The following is a 26,006-nucleotide window of genomic DNA, read 5'->3' on the forward strand; positions in this document are numbered from 1 at the left end:
GTAGTTACAGGTAACAGTTTGCGGTCGAACAATAAGTGCAATTAAACTCCTAGCTCATGTTTCTCCTGTTTTCCCAGTCTTCTCGTGAATGTTGATGCTTCAAGGCTAATGCTGTAAATGTAATTTATCTCTCCTTTGACGCGCCTTCTTGGCTTCCTCTCGCTGCGCGCTGTCCTCCGTCCCGTCCCTCATCCCATCCTCTTCTCCATCACTCTCCGAGGCTTTCCTTCTGTCCGCCCCCGCGTCCTTCTCATGTCTCCCTCCTGCCTTCCTATGCGTCTTTTTGTCCCTCTTTATATGACCGCCTGCTTATGTCGTTATCACGTGGCTGTAGCTCCGCAGCTACTCTAACTCCTGTCACCAAGCACCATGAGAAATCGTTTTTTTGCTATCCACAATGTACCGTAATTTTCCAAATGTAAGAGGCAATTTTATTCCCAAAAATTAAGGCCAAACGTATAAACAGATAAACGGTAACCTACAGATTTTAATTTTTATTTCATCTCAACACCATTTGAGGAACAGCAGTGTTAGCTGACTTTGTTATGGCATTATTTTTAATAAAAGAAGCGAACAGACTGAACCAACGTCTGAGTCCATCCTTGTTCACACGCAGGAATATTGCAAAATTGTCGAGGATCATGTAAAGTCGTAAAGTTACGATGTCTCCAGCTGATTCAGTTAAGAGTGCATTGGTCAGACAACACGGAAAAGTATTCCATTTGACTTGCTTAATTGCGGTCTTTTGGCCTATATTCACAATCATAAACTTGATGGAACACAGCTGCTGCACAACTTGGGGTATTTATGGCCAGGCAATCCCGTCAGTCAGTTCAAGGGGCACTCCTGGAAAATGTGAGCCCTTCTACAAGACACGTGATTGGCTGCCTGAGCAGCAATCATCCAATGAGGGCAGGAGTTGTAACCCGTGCCCGCGTCTTGCAGGAGTGCTCCATGAGCTGACTGACAGATCACCTGGCCAGTCACATGAGAACAGTGCTACTTTATCTTTTTGCGGGGGAGGCGTGAAAAACGAGGGATTACTGTATATGACATCATTAAATTACGGGAGTTTTTTTTTTCAAAGTCCAGCCTGCTTCACAGCGGATATTCAAGGAATCGTGGTGCAGTTTGACAATAATAAAATTAAAGATACGGTATCATTAGTGCTTGCAGAGTAGACCCAACAAGTCTTTGAAAATAGTTCGAAGGTAATTACTGTTTTATTTATTTAATGTTTTAAAATTGTTTTAAATTCTCGGCATGCATCAAGGATGAGTAACCATCTGAAAAATAACTTCCAAGTGATGAGGCAGTTGTTTTCTCAGAACATTTAATTTGTACTAAACATAGTGCACATTTCTTAAGGTACCAAAGATTTATAATTTAGTTGAAAAATTAAATGGATTGTATTCTGTGGAAAAAAAAGCTGTAATTTTAAATCGATGATATTGTGATATTTTTGCTCATAGATATCTCACTGTCAGAATCTAATACCGTCTATGCTGAGTCTCATGTTTCCTTCTTTTACATTTAATGCTCTTTTGTGTGCAGTCGGATTTATGCTAGCTTTGCAGACTACTCGACTCCACGTGTAACACACACAAGTTATGCTAACAATGTGGCAAAACGTGTTGCAGGTGAAAATAAGACTGGCGGCAGAAGGGGTGCACATAAAAAGACAAGACAGCGTGACTGCTTGGAAGACACATACACACTCTCATGTGCATGTATGTACATATTATGGCAGCAAGACAAGCGCTTTGATCCCCTCAGACAGCAATGAGATTATCGCCAAGTGCCAAATGGAGGCTGCGTGCGTGTGTTTGTTGTGTGTTGCATGCGCGGGCCTGTCGAGAGCTTAGCGCGACTAAAAGGGGCCGCACGGTTTGACACGTGGTCTTACAAGCTCGAAGCGGGGCTCCTTCCCTTTTTCTCGTGCTCGCTTGGCTTGCCTATCTTGCTCATTCGATGCTTTTGGATTGTTTGTGTATCTTGGAAAAGAAAATCAAGTAGCAAGTGAAGCATGCTAATTTTGTTCCGAATTTCAACCATTTGCATATAGTTTATCATGTTTTTCATACATTGTTTTAAGGCTGGGGGGGAAAGGTTGACCAAGTCGGGGCAGTCAACTTTAAATTTGGCAAACCCGACTTAGTCAACATTTCCTCCCCCAGCTTTAAAATGTATGAAAAACATGATAAAGCATATACAAACAGTTGAAATTCTGATCCAAATTAACATGCTTTTTTCTACTCGATTTTCTTTTCCAAGATATTGAACTTACCCAAAAAAATTGTCCAGTTTGAACATTGTGACATTTTATCACTTTTTTTATGACCTTTTTGAGGCTTTCCTCAAGCCTTTAATGTGTGTGTTTGCACATGTGTGGTCCCATCAAAAGCGCTAACTCCCGCAAACCCTCGGTAATGCATTTTACACCTTTCCTATTAGTCATGGTGTGTCTGTCCATGCGTGTGTTTAAAAAGTGCCTGGGCGAGGAGGAAGCCAATGAACAAAAGAGTGTTTGTGTGTGTTTGGGGGGGGGGGGGGGGGGGGGTGAAAATGGGGGGAAATGTGTCAAGATCAAATCCTCATTCTGTCATGCAGCATTCCCACTTGCCCTCCTCTCTTGTCTCGCTCTCTCTCTCCAACGCGGAGGCATTGTCGCTCGACCCCCACTTCCACGCTGTGCCGCTCCCCCCCATCTAGTCTCTTTGATTTGTTTTCCTTCCAAATCCTCCAGGCAGTTTATTCCCTTCCCTGTCAGTGATGTGCGTATACATGTGTATGTGTTTTTTTTTTAATCCTCTGTGATGTACAACAGCTCTTTGAGTCCACGTTTTTATTCCACTTGCTCATTTGTGTTTTACTCGTCTATCAATGACTGGTAACGAGCATAACCTTAAAGAAAATATATATGTTCATAGATTCAAAACATAAACAGAATTTTGAGACTTCTCATGCACATTTTGAGATTTTAATAAGCGCAATTAAACACATTCTCAGGGTAAATATTATCCTGCGTTGCAATCATAATTATAATTCCAGACAACCCCCCCCCCCCCCCACACACACACACACACACTTTTTTTTTAATTTAATACATGTAAAACAATCCCTTTGGCTGTCTTTTCAAACGGACCGCCAATGGGACTTTAAAAGATTTTTTAATGCACAGCTGCAGTCGGTGTTGATCAGTTTTCCCGATAACGGTGTTAAGCGGTTCAAAAAGAGAGCAAGGGAGAAGCCCCCCCTTTATTGACTGCCTTTGCGTTGATGCTTCACATATGGCCAAACGGACAAATGTTTCACGAGACTCGCTCCAAAAGTGTCGTGTGGGGTTTGTTCTTTTGAAGTGTGGCCGAAAAAGGAAAAAAAGTCTACACGCCCTGATTCAAATGCCACATTTTCCTATTAAATATTCATTCCCAAAGACATATTTTTACATTCGTGAATAAAAACATACAATCCCAGTTATTTATATATACCATATTTTCCGGACTAAAAGCCGCACCTTTATATAAGCCGCAGAAGCAAAAATTGACCAAAAAAACATCTTTTGCCACGGATAAGCCATACTGGACTATGAGCCGCAGGTCATAACATCAGATATTTATGCAAAAAGATGATTTATGAGTGTTAAAATTTTTGTTTATATCTATTTTTTAAAATTGTCAACCAACTGCAAAGATCCTCTCTTTAACAGCATTCTGTCTCTGATTCTTTAATTAATAGATTAATTTAGTGAACATTGCACACACTGCAAATAAATAATATGTACAATCATAATATTATAAATACGATCATATATACTGTATACTGTACATCAAACACAAACTTTTATACAAGATCTTTATGTCGTCCTCACTCCGAAGCGTCGGGTTTTTCACCAGCTAGACGGCTGGATAACGACGTTTCAAACAACCAGACTGTCTTTCCTTTTGCTCTGCTTTATTTGAACAATGGCCATTGACCATTACCTTCTTTAGGTCGCCGTAAAAACACGTAATCGGCTAATGATACATAGCACCTCTCAAACTATCAAGCAAGTTGCGCAACGAAAAAATACTCTTATTTCCAAGTCTCTCACGATAAACAAAACAGATGAACAGTGTCGTAATTTTGACAACTTGTGTACTTACGGGCAATTCTCGTCCAAGGCAAAACAAAATAAGATCAGTAATCCTCGACAATAACCTGTCGTCTTCGGGTGCCTCCACATTGGATAACTCATTTCTACTGAAAGAAACAATATTTTGAAGTAACCAAAAGAGGGTGCTCTAACTCTATGTACAAATCGCAAACAACAAAGGTGGTACTGCACTTCTGAAGGGCAGAATAATCTTAATAATTCAAGTTAGACATTTTTGAAAATTATTTTCAATAATATATTTTAAAAATATATTTTTATTAATATATTTTAAAAAGCCATTGATTGACATCTTTGCAGTTCTATATCATAATAGTTTCTATTTTAAAAATACATTTTTAATAATATATTTTAAAAAGCCATTGATTCACATCTTTACAGTTCTATTTCATAGTAGTTTCATAAACTGACTCACACATTTGCTTGACTGGTGGGGAAAAAAACAGCAGATAAGCCGCACTGGACTATAAGCCGCAGGGCTCAAATCACGAGGGAAAAGTCGCGGCTTATAATCCGAAAAATACGGTATATATATATATATATATATATATATATATATATATATATATATATATATGCCGTTGGATGGCAGTGTTGCCATACGTACATCACCTACTTGCACTCCTAAGTATCAAATCAATCTTTAAAAGGATACAACCCATGTTTACATAAAAATAGCACACAATATCCTGTCTTCTCTGGAAGTTGCTTTCAAATTTAACCCATGTCTGGCTCATTTACTGCCATTCAAAATTGGAAAGATTGTCAATTTTGGACATATTGAAAACCGATGTTTTATCATGCATTTCCACCGAATTTTTGCATTAATCCTTTCAACGGCAACTCGTGAGCAGGGTACAGTAGAAATGTTTGTGTTGAAACCCCAAAAACACCGGAGTGCGCTGGTGGGCAAATGATTACATTTGCAAGCCCTCATTGAGTGGCTTAGCTCGACTCCCATAATCCAACGTTCTTGCTTTGCATTGTGGGACTTGAAGTTGACAAAAGGCTTCGAGCCAAGAACGAAATGTTGCAGAAAAGATTTTATTTTGCTGCAGTCAGGCGCTTCATTTCATGTAACGCATAACATTATAACTGCATATTTCTATCTGCAAAACCGGCAGCATTGAATACCTGTGCATGTATGTATATATGTATATATATGTATATACATATTTATGGATAGGACTGATGCCACTGAACATTTTGAAAGTAAAAATATATTTATTTGTGATGATGTTTTGACCCTTTCAACGTCAGCCTAAGTCGGGCGATAATAGTTCCAGGGTAGTGAAAAATCCTCGAACACCCAGGGGTTAAGAGTGTAAACCCTGGGCTCTTCCAAGTGGTGCAGCCAGAACAGACACGTAATAGAAAACAATGGAATGCTGCTTTATAGCACCGAGTTATAAAGTCGCAGAAAGCGAGGGGATTATTTTTAACGGAGCCTTGGGTTTGTCTTACACAGAAGACTGTCCAATGTCACGCCGCATCGAGGCACGCTATCATAACTGCAGGCATTGAACTTGCACTTGATTACATACTTGTACACACACTCTCCGTTGCTGTTTTGTGATGGCATCAAAGGAGATAAGGCAGCGGCCGCTGGAAGCCACCCTCGCACGTTGGCTAACGTTTGGGATCTAACGGTCGCCATTAGCCGTCCACGATACAGTGAGGGGTTTTAAGTGGTTTTAGGAAGGAGAAAGGCCCGCCTGCGTGCACGTGGAGGCAGAGGTCAGGTGCCTGGTGAGCTTGTACGTGTCTGCTTACTATCTGCCCTGTCGCCGCCGTGATGACATCATGGCGCACGGCTGCCAAATGACAGAAAGAATGCCTCTTGTCTCATTCACTCGGGCGAACGATAAAGCGAGTGATGGAGGATCGGTGAAGGTGAAAGCAATGGGGGGGGGGGTCTGTTATACGGAGATACAGGGAGAGGCCCACCATGAGGACGTTTGGAATAAATACCGTTTTGATCACAGAGGTTTAGAAACATTGTGAGTAGCTCAGATTTAGTTGTCGTCCTGTTTATTTTAGTGTGCATTATGTCACATTAGCCCTCTCCTGTGTTCAGTGTTCGTGTTGTACATATATATATATATATATATATATATATATATATATATATATATATATATATATATATATATATATATATATATATATATATATGTGTTATGAACTTAATCCGTTCAGCGGCTACGCTCGTTACTTGAACTGCTCGTATGATGGGCAATCCAAACCTATGTTAATTAGTGAATGCGCGCAACGCGCGCAAAAACCTTAGGTAAAAACAATCCGCCTTTATACACATATTAAAAATGACTAACATAATCTACTGTACAGTTAAATTAAATAACATATACAAAGGAAAAATGACATTTACCTTTGGGGCGACGTGACTTGAGCTGGGTGGAAACGGAGGGGAGCAGAGACCAACCTGCAGAATTTATTTATTTATTTTCTTAATCGGGAACTTTTCTCAAACTAGAACTTATCACCGGCGATTTCCTTCTCTTTAATCCATAATAGAAGAAGCCCCTCAATTTTGTTGTCGATCGAGGTCCATCCCCCGGCAAGGAAAGTCTTGCCCTTAGAAGATTGCCGAGCGGTTACGTCCATACTCAGAGCAAGGTTAACTATGCGTGTGCCTCCTTCGTATTTTTTTATTATCTCCTGCTTGGGTTCTATTGTCATCATCCTCTTACTTCTTCCTTTACCGCCACTTGCAATTTTAGAAGCCATGTCTAACAGATAAAGTTTGCAAAGTCTTCACAACATTCCTTCCTTCTGTTTTTCACTCATTTTCTCTCCTTCCTTCCGTCCCGACCAGCTGTGCCATCAAGCTAGATAAAGGCGTTGGGCCAATAGCATATTGGCATTTCTGTGATTGACGTGACGCCGGCCAATAGCATCTCCGTGACTGACTCCGTGACTGACACCGTGACTGAGACAGTGACTGTGAGATTGTAAGAGCAATAGCGTTCGACGATGCCGTGATAAGCATCAACTTCTAAATTAGTTGACGTAGCAAAGCGAAAATAAATGTTCCAACACAATGGCCGGCATGTCATATTGTTCGTAAAACGGAAGGTTTGTGTGTAAGTGGGGGACAAAAAACTCCGCGGTCCATGGGCCCCCGTGTTACGTGATTCATCCGTTCCGCGGTTGGGCTCGTAATTTCACCGTATGGCGGGCAATCCAAACCTATGTTAAATAGCTAATGCGTTTAGAACCCCAGGTAAAATCATCAAAATTGTACATACATATTGAAGATTGGTCCCAAAATAGTAAAGTAACTGCTATGTATATATAATATACATGTATAAAATCAGAAATCATAAAAAATAAAGAAAGGATTTATTTATCTTTGAGTGGCACTTGTTATGCCCATATTCCCTAGTAAGGATAGCCTACGTAAGGCTAGCTTCGTATTTCTTGATAATCCCCAGCATCGTTTTCATATAAATCATCTTCTTACTTCTCTCTTTAACATCACTAGCAATCTTGGGACCCATGGCTAACCCATTCAAGTGTGATTCAAGCAGTAAAATGCACTATAAATACGGTTTTGTAACCACTCACAATAGAACAAAGCTTTACCATTTTGCCATTTTGAAACGAGTGAGGCCGACCAATACCAGACCATAGTGACACTTTGCATGGAAGCATTGACAGCAACAGAAAATAAGTGCAATTACCGAAGAACGCCTGCAGATGGCTCATGTATGGTGTATCATATAGTATCTGTTGAATAATATATCAACAACAATCTTAAAGTCAGTAAACTAACATATAAACACCTAATTAAGAATTTACTGTATTTTTAGCCGACATTAGCGGGTTAGCAACAACTAACAACTACTAACTATAAAGCGCAACCTCTACATAAACGAACACATAAACAGAATAAACACTCATCGCTTACTAAACATAGGCAGTAGCGTGCGTTATCACCATAAATGATAATAAACTATAAATATGACCTTACGTTGTCATTCACTACGTCATGGTAATGAGCCAAATGACGCACAGAGAACGTAAAAGAGGAAACGGAAATGCAACGCGACCCGACAAATTAAAAGCATGCATTTCAAAATAAGATAAAAAAAAGTCACGAACTCTAACGCTTGAAGAATTCTTAACATAGTTATTAACTAATATTACTTAGTTATTTGATGAATACAGTATAACTGTAACTGTATAACTGTATAATGTACTTTTTTTGCTTTTTTCAATTTTTTTACATATTTGCACATTTTTTAAATGATTTTTTATTTTGAATTTTTTTTTTCCTGGAAAAAAACGCGAAGTACTGAGACCGCGAAGTAGGATATATATATACAGTCAGCCCCCGGCTTACGAGCACCCTGATTTGCGAACAATTCGCCTTACGAGCGTGGATCAGGGAGATTTTTGTCCTCCGCTTACGAGCAAACCTCTCGCCTTACGAGCATTCCGACAAACCAGCCATTGAGTAAGTAGAAATGTTCTCGCCTAACTGCGTCAACATATTCAGCAGTTGCGTCATCTACAATCATTAACAGATACTTGTAGCGGTAACGTGAACGCTATTGGTCTTACAACGTCACACTGACTGTCTCACTCACGGTGTCTAAATATATTACCATTTAAGTGTAGTGTTTGTACAGCTAAAGGGAAAAACAGCTGACATGAAATTAAATGTGCCGATTGCAGGACAAAGAATTGTCATTGGTTTAGATGTGTGTTTTTTTTTAATTAATTGTCAATACATTCCAACCGTTTAAAAAAAAGTGCGAATAATTATCAGTCAGTCAAGGAGACGCCAATATGCTATTGGTCGATTAAGGTCACCCGGTCTCACTCACGGAGATGCTATTGGCCGGCGTCACACGTCAATCACAGAAATGCCGATATGCTATTGGCTGAACGCCTTTATCTAGCTTGATGGGACAGGATGGAAGGAAGTAGAGAAAATGAATGAAAAACGGAATGTTTTGAAGACTTTGCAAACTTTATCTGTTAGACATAGCTTCCAAAATTACTAGCAGCGGTAAAGGAAGAAATAAGAGGATGATGTTTTAGTATCTCCGTGATTTGCACCATGACTGAAAGAGTTACTGTAACACTGTAAGACCAATAGCCTATATGCGTTGCCGTATTAACTCAAGGCGTTGAACAATTCACCCTGTTACGGGTGGTATTACAGTGCTATATAATGGTAGCTAGACAAAACTGTATGTCATGTTAGTCGGCGACCTCCCGACATGCTTTGGGACAGCGCCATTGTTGCAATTCTGTGAGTTGAAACCAACAGTGAACTGACGCTCGAACAAGCCATAAGTGTGGTGCCTAGTTAATACAACACACACAACCTCCCTTCCGCCTCCACCCAGCTCAATTCACGTCGGGAAAAACAGCTGACATGAAATTAAGTGTGCCGATTGCAGGACAAAAAATCGTCACAGGTTTAAATGTGTTTTAATCAATAAGATGTCAATACATTCCAACCGTTTAAAAAAAAAGTGCGAATAATTATCAGTCAGTCAAGGAGACGCCAATATGCTATTGGTCGATTAAGGTCACCCGGTCTCACTCACGGAGATGCTATTGGCCGGCGTCACACGTCAATCACAGAAGTGCCGATATGCTATTGGCCGAACGGCTTTATCTAGCTTGATGGCACAGCTGGTTGGGATGGAAGGAAGTAGAGACAACCCTGACTGAAAAAGTTACTGTGACACTGTAAGACCAATAGCATATCTGATTTACCGTATTGACTTCGAGCTTTCATCTCTGCTTATCTCAGCAGAAGTCACGTCTTTCCAAAGGTAAAAGTCATTTTTCCTTTGTATTTGTTATTTAATGCAACTGTACTGTAGATTATGCCACTTAATATTAATATATGTATACAGCGTGAAGATTTTACCTAAGGCTTCTGCGCGCGTTGCACGCATTCACGAATTAACATGGGTTTGGATTGCCCGCTATACGAGCAATTCGAGATACGAGCGTAGCCGCTGAACGGATTAAGTTCGTAACCCGGGGGCCCACTGTATATATATATATATATATATATATATATATATATATATATATATATATATATATATATATATATATATATTGTGGCATCACAAGGGGACGTGTAGTAGAGGGCCGGTACTTCCCCTTCTGTGAACTCCAATGCCCAGCATGCCTCACTGCCTCAACAGTATTCTGCAATTCATTGTAGGGCTGCAGGGTTTTACTGAACATCCAAATTTACGAGCCATTCCCATACATTCACAGTTGATAATATCATAAACGGAAAGCAAGATAATCATCTGGAGAATTGATCCATCAATCATGGTTTAAGCATGTCCAGCTCCTGTCTTACTAATGAACGTTGCAGCACAGATGCATGATGGGACACTGACATTGTGGTCAGCTTGGTTGACCGAAGAATCCGCGGGCCCTCACCCAGGCGAAACATGTAATCTGTCTTCATTTAGACGCTCTCATCGCCGCATTCCATCGTTGCCGCGGCGACGCAAGCACAAGTACACTTTCCAAATTAAAAAAAAAAGGAAGAAATAGACACATGACATTGCAGCAAAGGGACAGTCGTGGGTGGATCCATATAATTGCACGTCTGCAATTTGAGGCTTTTGTCTTCATACACGCAAATCTGTATGATTGATATGTTGCGGGGATACAAAGAAAAAGGAAACCGTTAAAAGGGAGCCTGTAATCACCAACCCGAAGCTTTGTTTCATTCACTTGTAAACACCAGATGTTTTGGATGTTTCGAGCCAATTAAACGGCCATTAACTCATTCACCTCAATTGACGAACATAGATGTCAATGTCAGTCAATGCATTCAATGTCTCTTTGGTTTTATAATAATGCTGCCTTATTTTATTTTTTTAAATCGCCTTTCTTAAAAGTTATGGTTTGGTTTGGGAAACATCCCTGACTTTGCACATTTGAATCCTCAGAATAAACGCTGGTCAAGTCCAAGTCTGGCTGACCCCTTCAATAAGTTCCCTTTATTATAGGGCCTCATAGTTTTTTTGTTTTGTTTTTCAATGATGTAACCCTGTGATTTTTTTTTTCAGCCAAGCACCCCTCAAACATTTTTGGATTTAAAAAAAGAACAAAAACAGAGTGCTGTTGCATCTGTGTCAGACTTAATAAACTTTCAAACTACTAAAACACTCAATTTATTTTGATAAATTCACTCAGACAACTAGACTCGCATAACTAGACCTGAAAATCTAGACTCTGAAAACTAGACTGACATCTGTGTCAGATTTAATAAACTTTAAAAGTACTAGAACACTCAATTAAACTTATACTGGGAACTTCACTCAGATAACTAGACTTGGAAACTAGACTTGCACGACTAGACCCAAAAATCTAGACTCTTAAAACTAGAATTAGCATTAAAAGCCTTCATGTTCCAGTTCAATTTCTCCTAATTTGAAAATATTTAACTATCGAAATATTCATTTTTCCCTCTATTACATGGCTTCTCAATCTTTTTTCAACAATGTAACTGTCAGAGAAATCTCAGAAAAGAAGACTAGGACAAGCCTAGCTGCTTAAACAGCAAAAAGAGTAACTCAGACCAGCCAAGATTGACTTTTCTACGCCGGCGTAGGGAAAAAAGGCTTGGGCAAATGTAACTCGTGGGTCTTCCAACGCCAGTTTTCCACTTGCCCAGCCGTTCCCCCCGGCTTTTATTGAATAGAAGCATAGCAGATTACAAGACACAACAAAAGAGCCAGCCGGGCGCCACCGGCAGCTGGGCCAAGGTCCCGGCTCACACTTTCGTGCGTCAACAGTTCTATCTAAGGACAGGGTCAAGATGAACTAGGATTGCATAAATGGGTAACAATGAACTAAGAACATAATGATAACAACCTAATATATGATTCCCTTCACATATCCCCCCTGATTATCATTATGAAAACACATCAAACGATGTCAAAAGCTATTGCTTGAGTGGGAAGAAAACTACCCAAAAACCCAGTGGGAAAAAGGTAGAAACCCTTCCCAAGCAAGAGCTTGTTACAAAGAAAAATAAAAAGAAAAAGCAAAAGCTAAAGCTGTTTTTGGTCCAATACATGTATATACATATTGCAAACCATGGCACATCAACATCCTACGTCTGAAACCTTTTCCGTAGGTGCATCATAAATGGTTCACACAGAAGTTGAGTCGTTATCAGAGTCTGAGTCATTGTCGGAGTCGGAGTTGGAGTCAGAGTCGGAGTCAACAGGTTGATAGCCAGTCATGGCCACGGTCACTTGCGCCGCTATTTTGAATTCGATAGCATCCATGATTTTGGTGGCACAGATCTTACACAAGGGCACACCGCAGATTATGCAGAGACATGACAGCACGAAAATCCAGGCGATGACAGAGGCAATGGCCACAGCTACACCCTTCCAGTCGCCAAAGGAGTCTTGCAACCACTGCAGGAAGGGGTTGAGCTCAACTCCCTCCATACTTTGAGTCCTCAGTCTGTACTCCCTGAGCAATGTCAGTGTCTCCGACAACGAGCCATTGGACAAAGTGTGTAAAGGAATAAATGCACAACATTCACCTGATGGTAAAAGCTTGCACACACCACCCTTTTCTGCCAAAATCATGTCGAGTGCTTGTCTGTTTTGAATGGTCATGAGTGAAGTAGCATGTAGTTGTGATGCGGTGTGCATAAAAAGTGCCTCGGTGAAGTTAATCAACGTGTTCACCTTGTGATTTAAATAGTTGATCAACTCTGTGTGTTTGTACACGGTCACTGGAAACAAAGCACCTATTATGGGCAGATGTGAGCCCGCTGCGTTTGCTTCATCAATCAATTTGTCTTTGTCAGGAACCCGTCTAGGCATGCCAATCACGTCAAAATAAACTGGAGTTTGTCTGGTAAGCGGGACTGGCGGCTTGTCAAAATTGCGTTTGGACCGATGGGTGGAGTTCATCACAATGTTATCTCCTGGAAATACATACGCAGTAGTCTGTTGAACACCTGTAACGTAAACGCATGTGCCTGTCCAATGGGGGGATAATTCTGGATATAAATTTCCCCCACCGCAATACCACCACAACTGTGAACGTGCGACATATCTGGTAATGCCAGTTGATACAGTCACAGTCAAATTGCACATTGAACTGTTAATTGTGCCATGATCTACGCATTGTATCTTCAAGCAATCCGATCGTGTGAAGCAAGTGAATGCTGCAGCAGTTGGTGGATGAAACAACATGGGCTTGGTTCCCAATTTAACAACTGGAAAGTGCAGGGAGTACCGTTTGCACATGTCATTTCCTGCAATTCCCTGGGTCAAATTTAAAACGCATTCAGATGGTACCGGTTCCACAAGTCTTAAGGCTGCTCTAGGTTTCATGCACACAATGCAATCCTGTTGTAATGATTTAGCAACGAAAACTAGGCGATCCATAAACAAATTATCATTAATGCCCACCCCAGTATCTTCTTTTAACAATGTTTCGATATTCTCACCCTTGTAATGAATCTTAACACCTTTTGTCAATTTTCCCACTTTTCCCCGAAAAGAGGTCACCTCGACTTGTGGAAGGACTCGTGTGGTTTTAACTGAATTGCTGGAATGGCGCCGACTATAACAAATTTTAATTGGGACATGCGGATGGGCTCCAGCCATGTACCAAGCCCATAACGTGAGCATGGAACAATTTGTGCTATCTGCATTAGGTAACGAAACCATTGGTTGCAGAATAAAGGTTATGGAAGGTTCGCGATCAGTCGACACTTTGATTGTCAGTTTCTTGTGCCAATTCAGTGCCCCTTTGTTTCGGTGTGGATTGGCCCAATAATCACCGTCGACAGAAGTAATGTAATTAGACCATGACAACCACTTGCCTGCATCCGCATCATGGGCGCTCATAACATAAAACCAATAATCATACCATTGACTCATATCAGTGACAGATGTGTAACGTTCTACCAGGTTTTGAGACTGCAACTGGTTCAGTGGTATTGTGATAGACAGTTCATGAGCGATAGATGTGACGTTTATCACCGTTGCCGTGGTGTCAGTCAGAGTCCTGAGGTTGCCCACAATGCCAGTGGACAACAGCCGTCGGCCAGGGGTAGGCGTCGTAGGTCGTCCGGACACAAGGACACCGCCCAGCACCAAGCAGAACGCTGCTCGGAGGAGTGCTGGCGGACAGGCCATTCTCCTGGGAGGAGTGTGTTTACCACACGAAGCTCCCTTCACTCTGTGGTCTTTCGTCGGTGCACCGTCCGTGCACTTTGGAGTGCTGATCCTTACTTCGAGGGACTGGCGTCGCTAGGCCCATCAACAGGGGGTCGAAGGATCTTGCACCGCGACTGGTGGATCCACCCGTCGCGTCCTTCAACTTTCACTGCAGTTGGTGTCGCTGCAATCATCTGGAACGGGCCATCCCAGCGTTCACTGTCCCAACGAGGTTGTCAGCACCTTGAGGAACACCTGGTCTCCGATCTGGACCCGGGTTTTCTGTGGGATAGAACACACTGGCCAGTCATTGTGCTTATGCATCTCCCTTGTGCCAAACAGTCTTTTCATGTGAACTGGAAAAGAACATCCACTAGGTGGCTGGTCATGGGTTAAGTCTGCTAGTCCGTATGGTCCTCCATATACTATTTCAAATGGTGATAAAGTTTTTCCTTCAGCGGAACAAATCTCATTTCTGTGGCCACAATAAGAATGCAATCTGGTCGCTGTCTCTTTATCACTTGCATTGTTTTTATGCGTATGGCCTTGACTGTCCCATTTGTTCTTTCAACAAGCCCTTCTGATATTCAACAGTTCTCCAACTTAAGTAACAGCTTTTTTCACAAAATGCAATCAATTGTCACTTCTAATTACTCTCAGACTGCCAAATGTCAGTATGATTCGATCACACAATGCTTTGACAACTGTTTTTGCATCACAATGCGCTGTTGGGAAGAAATCAACCCACTTTAAGAATGCATCTAATATGACGAAACAATATTGCTTTCCTAATGCCTTATTTGATTCAACGTCATCCATATATATCATATGAAATGCTTCGGGTGGTTCTGGAAATTTGCCTCTATGTGGTCACAAATAAACTTGCGCATTATTGCAAAAACAGATATCACAACATTTACAAAAAACACAAACATTTTGAGTATAAAAAGTGAACCCATATGCAACTGATCATGCATATTCCCCCCTGTTGACACATGGCAAAGCTCATGTGTCAACTTTGCTGCTCATTCAAATCAGAATTTTAGTAACCATGGTTTTCTAACCGCCAATCTACTTTTTTCTTCAACATCTTGTTATGCTCCTTTATTTAGCCATTTTTTCTGCTACAGTTTAGGAGCTGATGTTTTCCTTGATATCAAGCGGTTGTCTTGTGCTTTGGCAACTGTGGGCACACCTATGACTGTTTCTTTGGCTGCTTTGTTTGCCTAATCGGTTTCCTGCTGTAATTTGGTCATTTCTTTTCTTGTTGTGGTTTGGAAGCCGCGGTTAGCCCAAAGTTGATAAAACACATGCCGTACTCGCTGTCTGTCCATATTGTAACATCTTTGCTTTCAAAAATTTCACACGCTTTGATTAGCGCGGCCAATTCATCTGCTTGCAATGAACATGTCGATTTTAATGTTCCTTAAAACAAAATTTACTACATATCCCACCCTTTTGCGGCCGTCTTCCCCTTTGCTAGCTGAACCGTCAAAAAAAAAAAAACAACTTCTCCAGTCGGGAGAGGGGTGTCATTCAGGTCAGGTCTTGGTTTGGTGGAAATTTGGGCGTGGCTTCCACAGTCGTGTGGGGTGCCGTCTACAGGCGTGGGCAAAGGTGTCGCTGGGTTTGATGCTCCACATTTAACAATTATAATGTGTCCCTGTGATACAAGAACCGCGGTGCAATATAAATGTCATGCAGGCGATAAGAGTGTCATTTTGGGGGGGGGGGGGGGGGGGGGGGGGTTTCCAGCAACAAAACAAATACATAGGGAACCCTCAACGTGAGGGAGTGAAACAAAACAACCTCCACTGAAGCCTCCCCAGCCAATGCTGCGGCCAGCACCACCTGAACGCCTTCAGGGGTCGGCCCAGCAACTGCATCCAATTCCTCAGAGTAAAATTTGACTGGCCTCAGTTTCCCGTCATGCTTCTGCAACAAAACTGAAGTCATGAATCCCTGTTTAGCGGTCACTCTTTGCTCAAATGGTTTGCTGTAATCCGGTAGTGTCAATACGGATGAATTAAACCAATTCCAATTTCACACTGTCAAATGCCTCGTCAGCTTTTTTCATAACTGATATCAAGCAGTGGCCTAGTCAATTCAAAACAAATTTTGGAATCCATATGCTACAATAATTCATCAGCCTCAAAAATGACATCATTTGTCTTTTAGTCTGAGTTTTTGGGCTTTCGCAATGGCCTCCTTTTGTCTGTCACTAACAATTCTGCCATCCTTATCTCATTAGTTCTGCCAACCTTCTTCCATTTGTTTCCACTTGCCCAAAATCTTTCTTGTCACAACGCCAACATTCTTATGCATTCAATTTTGTCTTTCAACTCTCTCTTACATCCTTCTTTTCCGCTACCACAATTCCTGTTTCCAACACAACGCACTTCCTCTTCTCCATCACACCAGAATGTCTGTTTTCTCCCCTACATTCTTCTACTTTTCTTCTTCTACTCCACTCTCAGCTGAATAGTCGATTTATCTAATCTCTGAGTGTTGGAGGTCACTCACATCTACATTTTTGTTTGTCGTATAGTTCCATTTAGCCTTGCATTTTCTCAGCTGCTGTCAATATGTTCAGCCTGTTTATCCATTATCTACCATAATGCGATTTGTTTTTAGAAAACTCTTGCAAACTATACTATATCAAACAATTAACATATCGACTGGTTCATCCTCCTTTTGCACAGTTGAATCTATTTTACTGTAAGACCTGATCCTATCATGCTAATCTCTTCAAACAATTATTACATATAAGGCATCAATCTTCTACCTTTTAAATTCATATTTTGTAAGGTGCCAGGCTTTCTTCCGCTTTTGCGTACTTGTATTTTGCAGGGCCAGTATACAAAAATAATTCTGTCCTTTCTGCCTCCTTTTGTCTTAACATGCAGGGTTTGCTACTTGGATCATGAAATACAACTCCCTATCACGCGTCTATGCAATTTTCTATACAGGTGTGGTTGGTAGAGAAGGGTCACATTCCTGTTTTCAGAAAGTGGAGGATAAATTACGAAAAAAAGGTCGCAGTCACGGTCAAAAAGGGGAGGCAGAGGCCTCTGATTGCCACCCCTGCTCTCCGCGCCTCTGTTTGTCCTGTTATCTGCAATTCTCGCAAGCAGCTTTGTTTGGTGTCTACTTGGCTGTTTTATTTTTTCTACAGGTCATTTAGTGGCTGCTGCTATTTCCAGATTCAACTTTTTCTCTTTTATCGATTTTGCTATTTGAAATTTTTCTTCAGCTTTGTTCTAACAAATTCAGTGGTCTCTATCAATTTGCCAATTACAAATATTTTCCACTTTGAAGAACAACAACAGCAACAACAACAAAATCAACTTTAGCAAAAACGACAATTCTCACAACTATGACAACAACAATAACAGCAACACATGCAGCAAACTGTGTGAAAATTTCTACAGAGCAAGCTTCACAAACTTACACTCACAATCACTTCTCATTTTCACACCACAGTCTCCCAAGCTGGCTATCATACGACAACATGCCTACATGTTATTAAACTATGAAAACACAACATTTATAATTCAACGTCATCTGGCTATCCACCCCTGGCATAGCCTCACATATAACACAACTTTGTGTATTTTATTTGTGTTTCAACCACTAACTATTCATTGCCAGTTAATCTAGCATTTGGAAACATCCTAATTCTTAATTTAGTCTCAACTGATCCCATAATATATTTTTCCATTTTTTCTCATTTCACCTGTGTGCTGAGAATTAACCCTGTGAATGGACCAGTTTCTGCCCACAAACCTCAGGTTTGAAACCATCTCAAATTTGTCATTTTGACTTTTAACCATGCAGACTAGATCAAGCCCGATCTAACAATGTATTTTAGCCAAATTTCAACAAATATCATTGTTTATTTCTAACAATCTAACATACAAACATGTAACACACCAATAGTTACACACCAGCAAACTGACAGATACACACGCAGATCCACATCACACAACATGCAGTTTACAACGTATATGCGGACTTTGTTAAGCACGTACAAGACACACTTTTTGCACACACCATTTCAAATGGCATCACTCCTTTGGCTTCATGTCAACCCTCAGTACTCAGATGTGGAGCTGAGACCCAGTCCCGAAAAGGGTCTTACTGCCGTGGCCACGGTCTTGCCTGGTTGTCAACTCCGCCTCTGAAAACCTCAGGTGTCTGGGTTTAAGAATATGGTGGTAAACTCAGGTACGAATTGTTGGTGTCTGTTTTCCACCGTTAATTTGGGTTTACTGTCTGGCTGTGTTAGTTGCCGACAGGTTAGTGGCTTCGGTCAAATCATCATCTGCTTTCCTTTTTTTCTCAGCCACCTTCCATGGTCGTTTCGGTTTGGCTCTATCAACTAAAGCCTTGCATTTAAACCACTGTTAACCATCACTGTTTTCAATCCTTTCCCTGTCCTTCAATGACAACTTCCGCAACACTTTCTCCAATCCACCACAATCATCCACGTCTCCTGAAAAACCGTATTGGATTTTCCATTTTTCCACATACTTAGTACTTTCTCTGCTATCTATCTCTGCCCGACGTACTTTTTCCTTCGATTCATCCACAAAACAACAACATTCCTTTTCCCATTTTGCCTCCTTGGGCCGAGTTGCGGCCTCGGAGGACTTATTTCTTTTTTTTTTTTTTTTTTTCTCATGATTAACTATGTTTCCTTCGTCACGGGAGAAATGCTACGTGCCTGGTGTCGTGTCGGATACCGAGCTTCTACCTCGAAAGGCGGATATCCCCAGGTGTTTGTACTCACGACCGTTTCACCAGTTTTAGATTTCCCGTCACTCAGGACAGCCACTCCACATTCATTCCACACTCATACATCACAAAAATGATCAGCAACTGTGCACCGGATGTTAAACTTTCTCTTTTTTAAGTCAGGCCGTTTGTTTAAAGTCCAATTGACTATACGTTTAAGGTCCAATGGACCAGCCAGTCTCGTCAGACTGAACCCGTCAAGACGGTCGTTTAAGGTCCGATGGACCGCACGTTTAAGGTCCGATGGACCGCTCGTTTAAGGTCCGATGGACCGCACGTTTAAGGTCCGATGGACCGCCCGTTTAAGGTCCGATGGACCGCTCGTTTAAGGTCCGATGGACCGCACGTTTAAGGTCCGATGGACCACTCGTTTAAGGTCCGATGGACCGCACGTTTAAGGTCCGATGGACCGCACGTTTAAGGTCCGATGGACCGCCCGTTTAAGGTCCGATGGACCGCCCGTTTAAGGTCCGATGGACCGCACGTTTAACATCCGGTGGACAATTCAGACTCGTCAGACTGACCTTTTGTTCTTGCAATCTCTCCGCTGGTCGAGTCACTCTGGTTCGTTGGATGGTGTTTGCGTTCCTCCGGTGAGCGGTGTCCGACGTCTGGCCTCGTGGAAAGGAGGGCTTCCAGAATCCAACGGATTCCGACGGTATACCGATTGGTTCAGCTGTCGTCGATCGTCCACCGAAGAGAAGGCTTCTTAACCATCCGGCTCAAACGGACCAAGTTAGAATGTCAGAGAAATCTCAGAAAAGAAGACTAGGACAAGCCTAGCTGCTTAAACAGCAAAAAGAGTAACTCAGACCAGCCAAGATTGACTTTTCTACGCCGGCGTAGGGAAAAAAGGCTTGGGCAAATGTAACTCGTGGGTCTTCCAACGCCAGTTTTCCACTTGCCCAGCCGTTCCCCCCGGCTTTTATTGAATAGAAGCATAGCAGATTACAAGACACAACAAAAGAGCCAGCCGGGCGCCACCGGCAGCTGGGCCAAGGTCCCGGCTCACACTTTCGTGCGTCAACAGTTCTATCTAAGGACAGGGTCAAGATGAACTAGGATTGCATAAATGGGTAACAATGAACTAAGAACATAATGATAACAACCTAATATATGATTCCCTTCACAGTAACCCTTGTGAAACCCATTTTTCCAGCCATGTACTCTGTTAGCATTTTTTGATTGAAAAAAAAGACCTAAAACAGAGTGCTGTGGCATCTATCTGATTTATGAAACTTTCTACGATACAATAGTTTTTTGCATTGATGTTTACAGTGGTCTTCGACTTTTCATCTTTACACATTTCTCTCACACATCCCACCAAAAATGTACACCGTAGAACTAAAACATAAAATTGTCATGAGCTACGGCCAAAATTGTACATATTCACATAAAAACACATATAACATACCACTTTGAGCTATTGTGTCCGATGATAGCGTTGTAAGCACGTCGTTTGCACTTTAGCAATGACATCACACAGGAATCACTTAGCATGACCCCAAACTAAACATAAGTAAATTTACATGCTCAAAATAATCCGAAAATTAATATTATTGCTTCTTTGGACTTGTAAATAATTGCTGGATCACTGGAAATGTAAAATAAAAAGGGAAAAATTAAACCACCTCTCTGCACTCATCACCAACACACCAGCACCATCTCAAGGCAAACAAGTGAACTGCATTCATGTTGTCAACTGCTACAATTAATATGATTTATTTAAAGGGTTTTGGAGTGTTTATTTATTATCCTTTACGTGATGCATTTTGATTATTATGTACTAATGCAATGTAGGAGCATCTTTGGGGGTTTGCAACAACTCTACATATGAAAGATTTACGTTATGAAATTACATCCTGAACGAATTAATTTTGTACCCCCTGTACCTAAAGAAACCCTGCTAGGATTTCACATCCCCCCGAAGTGCCTTCCCGTACCCCCAGGTGTACTTAAACCCCCATTTACGCACATCTGCTCTTTTATATGTACTCCTTACTTCACCTTTAATCACCATTACTGTGACCTCTAGATGTGTTCTTAACCAGAGTGTTGGTGTGTGCAGACAAGAGGCGCTGCTGGCTGCCATCAGCGAGAAGGACGCCAACATCGCCCTGCTGGAACTCTCCTCATCCAAGAAGAAGAAAACTCAGGAAGAAGTGGCGGCCCTCAAGAGTGAGAAAGACGGGCTGGTTCATGAGCTCAAACAACAAGTAGGTTTCCTTTATAGTCTCGGACACGCTTGCGAATTACAAATAAAGGAATTCATGGGAAAAAGACTCCCAGTAGAGGTGTCGGCGACACGAGGAGCAAAGCAAACAAGAGAAAGCCGGCCCACAGTGTGTCCGCACGCTTCCGACCACCGAGGGTAAATTTAGGGCCGAGCTGCCCTTCTGCCCGCACCGCGCTAACAAATCTCACAACACTCTCATACCAGTCTGTGTTGATTTATCGTCACACTGGTTTGAGAATATGCACACTCTGCTGGTGGATGTTTACAAAGTTAAATACACACTGGCAATAAAACAAGGGAATAAACATGATAAAATGCCTTTGTGGCTTCTCGCACACACAAACACACGTAGAATTAGACTCCTCAGGGGTCTGGTGGATTAAGCAGCTGCTGGAGGATGAACTGACAAAGCTATAATATTCTCTCCATCAGTCAATACATGCTGGACAAAATTATTGCCAAATAATTAACTCATTCAATCTCAAAGACGTGTGTACATGTCTTTGCAGAGTCTTTCCTGACGTTCAATCCGAGGTCGTTTAATTTACATCTACAAACTAATAAACAGAGTTTTTGGATTGAATAAGTTACAATTAAAAATGTGTAGTTGTAACAATATTAGTGAGACTGGTCTCCTGTAGATCAAATGATGGACGTGTCACGTGAGGATTTGGATCCAGAAGCAGAAATAACATGGAAGTGGAAAAGCATCAAGTCTTGAAATGCAAAAATCCGACAGATAACTAGGATAACTAGACTTGAATATCGAGACTTAGAATATAGACTGATAACTAGAGTTGGAAACTAGACTCAGATACCTAGACCTGAACATCTTGACTCTGAAAATAGACTGATAATTAGACTTGGAAACGAGACTCAGATTAGATTTGAACATCTAGATTCTGAAAATTAACTCATGACTAGACTTGGAAACTAGACTCAGATAACTAGACTTGAACATCTAGATTGTGAAACTAGACTGAAAACGTAAACTTTACAATACTCAAAACATATTTTTATGGTTTTCAGAAGTCTAGATGTAAAATATATGCCTTTGGAATTTAATACGTTTAAAAAAAAAAAAAAGTAAAAATACGTATTTGGGATTGAATGACTGAAGGGGTAAAAATGGTCCAAAAATTGCCCTGAACCAGAGTATTTGTGGTCCATTGAGGAAATATACTGAGACCCACCCCCCCGGTCCGTCTAGCTGCCTGTCTTTCCCTCTGTGGTATCATAGTTTTCTGTCCCTCAATGATGGATCACAGCTGAGACTTCCTCAGTATTCCCGTCTGTGTATGTTTGTGTGATCGCCGGTCGGCGGAGCGGAGGCTGGCGGCGTATTTTTAGCTCCCGCCTATTCCCTGCCATCCCTTCTCCCACTCGGTGTGTGTGTAAGTGTGTGTGTGTGTGTGTGTGTGTGTGTGTGTGTGTGTGTGTGTGTGTGTGTGTGTGTGTGTGTGTGTAGCTGTCACACGCGGATAAAACGCCTGGATAGTTGTAAAACAGGACAAGTGAGTAAAATAAAATCAGTGATATGCACCACATTATGGAATTTTCAATGAAGTACAGTATACAGTATATGGTATTCCGATTAATATTTGTATTTGTGGGGTATGAATTGATAAACAAAATGAATTGATAAACAAAATCCTCTCGTTCTTACTACTCAGGGAAACATTTTGCCACTTTCTGTCAACTGAAAATGACATCGCGGTTGCCCAGCCAATCAGTGGCTCACCTTGTAACATTCACCAGCAAAACCTGGAAACAGATGACGCGATTGGTCAATACCTGAGCACATGAGATGTCATTTTCATGTTGCAAATGTCTTCTTAAAAGTATCAATAGTAAAAGTTAAACGATTAACTAGCACATTTATTATGGAATTTGTTACAAATTTAAGTTTTTAGTGCTGAATTATGTATTGTCATGTGCTATCAACTGAAAATGACATTGTCGTTGCTCAGGTAACAGCCAATCACAGCTCAGCTTGTGAATGTCATATGACTAAACCCAGAAAGGTAGACTGTGATTGATGGTTACCTGAGCAAATGGGATGTCATTTTCAGTGAACAGCAAGTGGCAAAACGCAATATTAAAAGCATTAATTGTACATAAAAGATACTAGTAAGTAAGATTAAGATATAAAAAAAAAAAAAATCTTGCAAAGGGAATGTTTATGTTATATTGCTACAGTCTTTTACTTTTGAACTAATAGTTTGCTGATGCTGCTGTCTGGTCTTTTTGGGAAGGCTAAAGACGCAAAATCTGTGCAAAGGAAGACATTGTGGTTCGCATAATAAAACTAGGCCGCATTTTACAGCGCAAAGAGCACATGTGGTTGAAATTTGCAGCTTGTGCGTGGCCTTCATCATGCACCTTTGTGGTCAAGGCCGGGCTGCCATGTTGTTATGTGATGTGTCTAATAGATGATGATTTGCTGTCTTTCAAGGTCAGGGTAAAATTATTTATTTACATGTCTTCGATTGACTCTTTGTATCCTTTGTGACCTTTAATTTTGCTAATCAAAGAGGAAAAATTCAGCGGAAATCAAATTTATTACCTTACGGACACTATGCCAATCACAGACAGCAATGATGACAACGAGGAAGATGATGACAATGAAGACGACGATGATGACATCGTAGATGACGACAAAGATGACAATGACGATACAACAATGACAATAACACTGATGACAACGATGGCAATGATGATGATAATGAGGACAAAATGATGACGACGACAACATTGACAACGATGAGGACGATGACAAAGATGATGATGACGATGACGACAACAACGATGGCGTCAGCATGACGACGACGACAACAACGATGACAATAACAACAATGTCAACGACGTTGACAATGAGGACGATGACGATAATGATGAAGATGACTATAACGATGACACTGATAATGACGATGACGACGGCAATGTTGACGACTACAATGATTATGACTACAACAATGACGGTGACGATAACAATTATGGTGGCAATGACGATTATGGTGGCATTGACGATAATGATGACGTGACGATGATGGCAACGAAGATGACGACAATCTTGACGACAATAAAAACAATGACGACGACAATGACAATGAGTACGCCGACAAAAATGATGACGATAATGACGAAGATGATGATAATGATGACGATGATGACAATAACGACGAAGATGATGATGACGATGACAATGATGACGACGATGACAACAGTGACGTTAATAACGACAATGACGACAACATCGACAATGAGGCCGACGACAAAGATGATGATAACGACAAAGATGACGATGACAACGACGACGACAACAATGATGGTGACGACGACGATAATGATGACGTAGAGGATGACAATAATGGTGACGAAACGACGACGATAACGGCTATGATGGCAACGACGTAGACAATGAAGACGATGATAATAATAATGACAAAACAATGATGACAACAACGATGATGACGATAACAACAATGACGACAACGTTGACGACAATTATGACGACTTGGTGGGGGTGTCGGGGGGTGCAAAAAGTTTTTTCTATCCTAGGGCGGGCTTGGCAGAATACAACTGAGAAGCACTGATCTAATCCAAGCATGACTCAGCATTTCCCACAATAATTGTGGAGATTATCAAGCGACCTTTGATACAATAATCTCCTCTGTGGTTCCCGCTGTCTTATCATGGTGGAATATTTTTTCCCCTACCCTCGTCATAATCATGACTCTGCGTTTTTCCCTACCTCGCTTCATTTGTTTCACTCCGTTGTCAAGGATGGTGGCAAGCAGCAGGAGAAAGGAGACAGGAGATTGTAGGAATGAAATAATGCAGTGATGATTAGATTCTGTTTGAGTGAGTGGGAGTGCTGAGGTCAGCATGGCTGCTAATTGAAAAACAGTCGACGATATGAGGGAAAACCATATGTGGAAAGAAATAATTTCATTGCTTCTAATCTTTTATTGTGTGGCGTCACATGTATATTAAGTATATATTTTTTTCTTTGATTGATGTGGAAATTAGGACATGTGTTAGAGTGGAAGCAGGATAACCGAGTCAGTGAATTAGTCACAGATATAAAACAAGAGAGTGAGAGCCCAACGAGGAATACAGTCCCAAAAATGGTAAAAATGTATTTCAACTAGACTACAATGAGACATACGGGCTATAAGCCAAAAAAAAAACTGCCCTGCGCTTGAAATTTGATAACTAAGTCATTCTTTTTTTCACACCATTATACCTAGTTATTCATATTGATTTCTTTTTTATTTGAGCCCTGCGGCTTCACTGTATGGCGTTATATTTGTGCCACAATTACGAGCGCACGAAAAAAAAAAGAGCGGAGAAAATCAAACTGAGTGAGCAAAAACAGATTTTGAGCGCAAGAAAAAAACTATTGAGCGCGTAATGATAAGAGTTTGAGCGCGCGCCGATGGAGTTTGAACACAGAAAAAGAAATTGCTTGCTCAAAATTTCTTTTTGCTCGCTCGGGATAGCCCTCTCTCGCTCAACATCTCGCTCTCGCTCGCGATACTCCTCCCTCCCTCGCTCAACATCGCGTTTGCGCAACGTCGAGCTCTCGCTCGCTCAAGTCGTCCTC

The 26,006-nt window shown here is 41.2% G+C and overlaps 1 protein-coding gene and 1 long non-coding RNA gene across 16 annotated transcripts in view; one reads left to right on the forward strand and one right to left on the reverse strand.

Annotated features, from left to right (window-relative positions):
• Positions 1 to 26,006, forward strand: part of erc1b (ELKS/RAB6-interacting/CAST family member 1b) — a 160,975-nt gene that overhangs the window by 95,922 nt on the left and 39,047 nt on the right. For all 15 annotated transcript variants that reach the window (XR_015864143.1, XR_015864144.1, XR_015864145.1 and 12 more), the window contains one exon: positions 21,230 to 21,377. Coding sequence is in view for 11 of the 15 variants with exons in the window: in XM_088406153.1 (XP_088262279.1) it covers positions 21,230 to 21,377 (148 nt within the window). In the remaining 4 variants the exon portion in view is untranslated. The remainder of the gene's footprint in view (positions 1 to 21,229; positions 21,378 to 26,006) is intronic.
• LOC148405816 (uncharacterized) lies at positions 11,761 to 20,293 on the reverse strand. The gene is made up of 2 exons (XR_015864254.1): positions 19,686 to 20,293; positions 11,761 to 14,646 (listed from the first exon to the last, which is right to left on the reverse strand). It is a non-coding gene; the product is annotated as an uncharacterized LOC148405816 (long non-coding RNA).

The sequence above is a fragment of the Hippichthys cyanospilos genome, chromosome 22 (genome assembly GCF_059441005.1).
Source record: "Hippichthys cyanospilos isolate Australia breed blue-spotted pipefish chromosome 22, RoL_Hcya_1.0, whole genome shotgun sequence".
Taxonomy (NCBI): Eukaryota; Metazoa; Chordata; class Actinopteri; order Syngnathiformes; family Syngnathidae; genus Hippichthys; species Hippichthys cyanospilos.